Source organism: Austrofundulus limnaeus, unplaced genomic scaffold (genome assembly GCF_001266775.1).
Source record: "Austrofundulus limnaeus strain Quisiro unplaced genomic scaffold, Austrofundulus_limnaeus-1.0 Scaffold356, whole genome shotgun sequence".
Taxonomy (NCBI): domain Eukaryota; kingdom Metazoa; phylum Chordata; class Actinopteri; order Cyprinodontiformes; family Rivulidae; genus Austrofundulus; species Austrofundulus limnaeus.
In genome coordinates, this window is record NW_013952758.1 from 366,638 (window position 1) to 374,052 (window position 7,415).

General features: G+C 37.6%; 1 protein-coding gene across 1 annotated transcript; it reads left to right on the top strand.

Moving 5' to 3' along the window:
- Positions 1-1,438: 1,438 nt before the first annotated feature.
- On the top strand, positions 1,439-4,940 carry LOC106528012 (extracellular calcium-sensing receptor-like). The gene is made up of 5 exons (XM_014023059.1): positions 1,439-1,447; positions 1,785-1,889; positions 3,000-3,227; positions 3,341-3,464; positions 4,027-4,940. Exons 1-5 carry the CDS (start codon positions 1,439-1,441, stop codon positions 4,938-4,940), a joined length of 1,380 nt encoding a protein of 459 aa, XP_013878513.1.
- The last annotated feature ends 2,475 nt before the right edge of the window (positions 4,941-7,415 follow it).

Sequence of the window (7,415 nt, forward strand, 5' to 3'; positions counted from 1 at the left end):
GTGGGGGGGTCTGCCGCAGATAACAGAGCAGAGAGGGTGAGGACGGGGGAGAAGAGCGGTGAACTTGTTTATCTGACTTATTTTATTTTATTTATTGTTTTTATCGTCCTCTGAGAGAAAATTAATTTGAAGATGAGTTTTTGAAATAAATCATTAGATTACTGTAAACCTGCAAAATGAGGGAAAAGCTGTGTAAATTACAGACATTCTGTTCACATGAGCAGCTTTCAGCACTTGTCATCCTCCAGACTCACAACGCAGCGCGTGTCTGAACCGGCCAGTCTATTTTGTTGACGTTGATCAGCTGACTGATTTAAATACATCTTAACATTCATGAGGTACTTTACATTGACTGTTTATGGTTGAATGTGGGCATGTAGAACCTGAGGTGGGACCTTGTGCGCAAATTATGAGGCACAGCTGTGATCTATGAAGGGAAAATGCGGTGAAACACGCAAGGTTTTGTAAATCTGAATTATTTTTGGCGTACGCAATTTTCGTCTTTTGGCCGTACGTTCATTTTTAGTATGGTTTCCATGCAATCCTTTATAAATCTGACCCCTGATCAGTGCTGCAGTGCTGCAGGAAGACAGGTTCCTGCAGGACCACAGCCAGTTCTCTGAAGCAGCACTGAAGCACCTTCTCAGAGACTGTGACTCTGCTGAAGATTCTCATCACATCTCCTCTGACCACAGCTGAATCTGAGAGGAGCTTCTCAACACTGAAGACAATCCAGACTTTCCTCAGGTACAACATCACATCTCACTGCACTGACCATGCTCTATGGAGAAGAACCTTGTTAGAACATCCCTGACTTTAACTAGTCATGAAGAAATTTACTTCTCAATAACAGAAGAGAAAACAATTATGTATTAAAAGTAAAACACTACATGACATTGTAATGCTGTTTTATTTTCATTTATTTAATAAATACACTGCCATTAAACAACTTAGTACATGTGTGATTACTTTTTGAGATATGTCTATTTTGGAGTTGTAGCCCCCTGGAGAAAAAAAGCCACCAGCCGCCACTGAGAACAAGTATGTAGGTTGTCAATATGTCCCTCCTCTAGCCCCACCTTGTGCTTTCACAGAGTCATTATCTAATTGGATATTTTACAAGCTGATTCTAAGTTCATAAATACCAGGTCAAGTCTTTAATTTGCATTACTTTTCGAAAGCCTTAACCAGCTAGTTTTGCTTATTGAGTTAACAGTATGCTAACGCATTGGTGGCCTGAGAAGGTTTGCACACTTTTACAGCTTATGTTTATGGTATCTTTTTCCCAACAAGAGGAGTCATTGTGCAGACAGAGGGGAGATCCTGAGATCCCTCAGCTATCAAAGGAAGGGGATGTTATGTTGGCGGGAATATTCTACTTTCACAGCAGCTGGATAAACAGAGAGAACACTTATACACAAAAGCCCCTGCCACTAGAATGTGTCAGGTAAAGTATACTAAAATCCTATGTTGCTTATCTTGCCTCACATTTTTTATATTAGTTTTAAATTCTACTAATTTATTTAATTCAAAACAAAATTATGTCAATATAAAGTATATTGTTTTCAATTATTTATATTTTTCAATGAAGTTTGAATTTCAGAGAGTTCCAGTTTGCTCAGGCCATGCGTTTTGCCATTGAGGAAATTAATGAGAGTCCAGACCTACTTCCAGGCATTTCTCTTGGATATAATATTTATGACACTTGTAGATCCAATGCCAGAAGCGTAAAGGTGGTCCTGGCTTTGAACAATGTTAACAACAATGTGTCTTCAACCTCAAAGGAGTTTTGTCATAGACGTGCACAAGTGCAGGCTATCGTGGGAGAAAGCTCTTCTTCTCCATGCACAGCAATAGCTACTGTTCTTGGACCTTTTCATGTTCCATTGGTGAGTAGAATAGGATGAAATCGAACAGGGATTTTGCAAAAAGATAATTTCTTCATTTATTTGTTTATTTATTTATTAGTTTTGCATGTAAGAACTAATATTACTTTTGTAAAAGTGTCATATTTCATTTCAGATGGCTAAAGCAAACTGAATTTTTTTGTATCTTTCATATTATACAAATTTCTCTTTGTCGTGTTTTTTAAAAGTTGTTATTGATAAAGATTTTGTTGTTCCAGATCAGCCATTTTGCTACATGCACTTGTCTCAGTGATAAATCAAAGTATCCATCCTTTCTCAGAACCATACCCAGTGACTATTATCAGAGCAGAGCTCTGGCTCAGTTGGTTAAACACTTTGGATGGACTTGGGTTGGTGCTGTTAGAACCAATGATGATTATGGCAACAATGGCATGGCAACATTCACAGAAACTGCAGAGCAGCTGGGCATCTGTCTGGAATATTCTGTTTCTTTCTTTAGAACAGATTCATCAGAAAATTTGCAAAAGCTAATTGACATTATCAGGACTTCAACTTCAAAGATTATTGTTGCTTTTCTCTCTCCCCGAGAAATGGAGATGCTTTTACATGAATTGTCCAATCACAACCTGACAGGGTATCAGTGGGTCGGCAGTGAGTCGTGGATCTTTGATTCTCAAATCGCAGCAATGGATCAAAATCACATCCTTGATGGAGCTATAGGACTTTCTATCCCTAAAGCACATGTCAGTGGTCTGAAAGAGTTCATGCTGGATGTGAAGCCACTCAATTCATCAAATAATGACTTATTTACAGAATTCTATGAGGCACTGTTTGGCTGCAAATTCAAGCAGTCACAATCAAAAGATATGGCAGAATGCACAGGACATGAGGACCTGACTGGAAAGGAAAACAGCTTCACTGACATGTCCCTCATGCCCATTTTTAACAATATATACAAAGGGGTGTATGTAGTGGCCCATGCTCTGCACAATATTTTCAAGTGTCATGAAACATGCAACAAGAGCATACAGCTTGATCCATTCACAGTGAGTTTAAAAACATCAGTAATTAAATAATTTGTATCATAAACCAACTGTAAAATGTTTTTTTTAGTTATTTAAATTGCCTTAGATTTTGCAGCATATTCAACATGTTCACTTCAAGACAAAAGAAGGAGAAGAAGTGTACTTTAATAAAAATGGAGATCCAGCAGCAAAATATGAGATTATAAACTGGCAGGCAAAAGAAAATGGAAATGTGGAATTTGTCACTGTTGGGCTTTATGATGCATCATTATCAGCAGACAAACAGCTAAATCTGCAAAATAACTCTTTCATTTGGGCAACAAGATCAAAACAGGTTAAAAAAAACTTTGAATAAAGAATATATTTGCATTATTAGAAAACTCAACCTTTTTTATACACATGTTTAGTAGATGTACAGTAATTTTTTCTTATTCATTTTTTATGCAGGTGCCTGTTTCATTGTGCAGTGAGAAGTGTCTGCCAGGAATGCAAAAAGTTTCGCAAAAAGGAAAACCTATTTGCTGCTATGACTGCTTAAAATGTGCAGAGGGAGAAATTAGCAATGTTACAGGTTAGAAAATATTTAATGGAAGCTTATGAAGCAATCATTTCACAGGTATTATGTTTTTGAGGTTTTCTTTGTTGTAGTAGCAACTGAAGTACAAAAGCCTTGTTATTGTGAGATTGTCATATCTTATTTTTCAAAAAGCAATCCAACAAATGTCACAAGACGTAGGTTTATTTTTGTATCAATAAATACTGTTTTTAAAGAAAGCAACTTTCATCGCAAATAACTTATCACATGTTTACTTATTGTGGATGAACAAATATATTTTATAGACAGTGTTATATCATGTTTAACCCATGGCTATATACGGTTTTAGTCTATAAATCAAAAAACAGTTTTAGACTTCGTAAACAATCCTATTCTGTGATTTTAATTAAGATATCTGACATAGCAACCTCGTTTCCAATCAAAGAAAAGAGAAGGTGTATTTTTTTCTTCAGTATAAGCACATTAATACACTGCACATATTAAAAATAAATATCTTAGACTTTTTCCATGTTTAAGGAACTTTTGAGTGTACTGAAGAACAAGTTTACTAAAACTAAAGTTTCACGTTGATTTGCAGATTGTGTAACTTGTGTAAGATGTCCCTTTGAATCCTGGTCAAATGAGAGAAGAGATGCCTGTGTACCAAAAACAGTTGAGTTTCTGTCACACAAAGAAGTTCTAGGAATACTGCTCACCACAGCCTCTTTATTTGGAACATGTATGACGGCTGCTGTAGCTGTCATTTTCTTCAGACACAGGACAACTCCTCTTGTCAGAGCAAACAACTCTGAGCTGAGCTTCCTGCTGCTTTTCTCCTTGACTCTGTGTTTTCTCTGCTCTCTGACCTTCATTGGACGTCCCTCTGAGTGGTCCTGTATGCTCCGTCACACAGCTTTTGGCATCACCTTCGTCCTCTGCATCTCCTGTGTTCTGGGGAAAACAATAGTCGTTTTAATGGCCTTTAAAGCTACTCTTCCAGGCAGTAATGTGATGAAACTATTTGGGCCTACACAGCAGAGACTCAGTGTTCTGAGTTTAACTTTTGTACAAGTCATCATCTGTATTCTCTGGTTGACAATATCTCCTCCTTTTCCATCTAAGAACTTTAAGGCCTTTAAAGATAAAATTGTCTTGGAGTGTGCTCTGGGTTCAGCTGTAGGTTTCTGGTCTGTACTTGGGTACATTGGACTACTTGCCGTTTTGTGTTTTGTTTTTGCTTTTCTGGCTCGAAAACTACCTGATAATTTCAACGAAGCAAAATTTATCACCTTCAGCATGTTGATATTCTGTGCTGTATGGATCACTTTTATCCCAGCGTATGTCAGCTCTCCTGGAAAATTTAGTGTTGCTGTAGAAATMTTTGCCATTCTTGCTTCTAGTTTTGGACTGCTGATTTGTATCTTCATCCCAAAGTGTTATATTATGATATTAAAACMAGAAAGAAACACAAAAAAGAATATGATGGGAAAGACAGCATCAAAATCATTTTGAAAAACAACACAAATCTGTATACAGGTGCTGGTCATAAAATTAGAATATCATGAAAAAGTAGATTTATTTCAGTAATTCCATTTAAAAAGTGAAACTTGTATATTATATTCATACATTACATACAAACTCATATATTTCAAATGTTTATTTCATTTAATTTTGATGATTACAAATGACAACAAATGAAAATCTCAAATTCAGCATATCAGAAAATTAGAATCTTGTGAAAAGGTTCAAAATGGATGGCACCTGGTACCACACTCTAATCAGCTAATGAACTCAAACCACCTGCAAAGGCCTTTAAATGGTCTTTCAGTCTAGTTCTATAGGCTACACAATCATGGGGAAGACTGCTGACTTGACAGTTGTCCAAAAGACGACCATCGACACCTTGCACAAGGAGGGCAAGACACAAAAGGTCATCGCTAAAGAGGCTGGCTGTTCACAGAGCTCTGTGTCCAAGCACATTAATAGAGAGGCGAAGGGAAGGAAAAGATGTGGTCGAAAAAAATGTACAAGCAAGAGAGATAACCGCACCCTGGAGAGGATTGTGAAACAAAACCCATTCAAAAATGTGGGGGAGATTCACAAAGAGTGGACTGCAGCTGGAGTGAGTGCTTCAACAACCACCACACACAGACGTATGAAAGACATGGGTTTCTGCTGTCGCATTCCTTGTGTCAAGCCACTCTTGAACCACAGACAGCGTCAGAAGCGTCTTGCCTGRGCTACAGAGAAACAGGACTGGACTGCTGGTGAGTGGTCCAAAGACATGTTCTCTGATGAAAGTAAATTTTGCATTTCCTTTGGAAATCAAGGTCCCAGAGTCTGGAGGAAAAGAAGAGAGGCACTTCATCCACGTTGCTTGAAGTCCAGTGTAAAGTTTCCACAGTCAGTGATGGTTTGGGGTGCCATGTCATCTGCTGGTGTTGGTCCATTGTGTTTTCTGAGGTCCAGGGTCAACGCAGCCACATACCAGGAAGTTTTAGAGCACTTCATGCTTCCTGCTGCTGACCAACTTTTTGGAGATGCAGATTTCATTTTCCAACAGGACTTGGCACCTGCACACAGTGCCAAAGCTACCAGTACCTGGTTGAAGGACCATGGTATCCCTGTTCTTAATTGGCCAGCAAACTCTCCTGACCTTAACCCCATAGAAAATCTATGGGGTATTGTGAAGAAGAAGATGCAATACACCAGACCCAACAATTCAGAAGAGCTAAAAGCCACTATTAGAGCAACCTGGGCTATCATAACACCTGAGCAGCGCCACAGACTGATCGACTCCATGCCACGCCGCATTGCTGCAGTAATACAGGCCAAAGGAGCCCCAACTAAATACTGAGTGCTGTACATGCTCATACTTTTCATGTTCATACTTTTCAGTTGGCCAACATTTCTATAAAYCCTTTGTTTTTATTGGTCTTCAGTAATATTCTAATTTTCTGATATGCTGAATTTGAGATTTTCATTTGTTGTCATTTGTAATCATCAAAATTAAACGAAATAAACATTTGAAATATATGAGTTTGTATGTAATGGATGAATATAATATACAAGTTTCACTTTTTAAATGGAATTACTGAAATAAATCTACTTTTTCATGATATTCTAATTTTATGACCAGCACTTGTATAGTAAATGTTTATGGAGGAACTTTTTAAGCATCGTTATAAATAAAAGAAACTATCACTTTCACTCATGTTAATGAATCCAGAAAAAAAATTGTAAAAACATATATTGGGGAAGGGGTAAAAAACACAACTAATAAAGAAATGCCATCATATATTTGACAATATGAAGTATTAACCACTTTTTTACACATTTTGTGTTTCCTTCTTGTAAAAATAAACTGATTTGAAGTCATTTATTGCAGTGTTTTTTAATCCTCTTCCTTGAATGCCACTAGGCTGGATTGAAGCTGAGACGGGACGTTTTCCATATATAATTGTCTTCCTGTTTTTTTTCCCCACGTGGAAATAATGATGAGTATAATGATGAGTGTTTTCTTGAGCTAATGTGTTAATTTCCCAATGGTTTTCTCAAGATATCAATGGTTTTGCTCTTGGACCCCATGAAGGCAGCCTGTTTTATTTTATTAGAAGGATCACATACGTCTAAATGCATGTTTAGCTTTAGTTGGGCCAGCTGTCTCCTTAAATGGTGAGTGGTGATATGAAAGTTATCTGTGCTGACAAGATTAGCAGGAATAAACCCAGGTTGCAGGCAGGCTCCAAAAACAGAACAAAAAGGTTTATTAAATAACTGAAAAAAACTGCTGAAGAGGCAGCTCAAACTTACAAGTTTCACGAGGATTACAAGCAGGGGGAACATAATACAATGAACCGACACAAGACTGAGACAGGAAAGGACTTAAATACACTGACAACTAATGAATGAACTGAAAACACCTGGTAAGAAACACGAGGGTGACAATCAGACTAATGAGGGGCAGCTGGGCTGAGATACACAGGG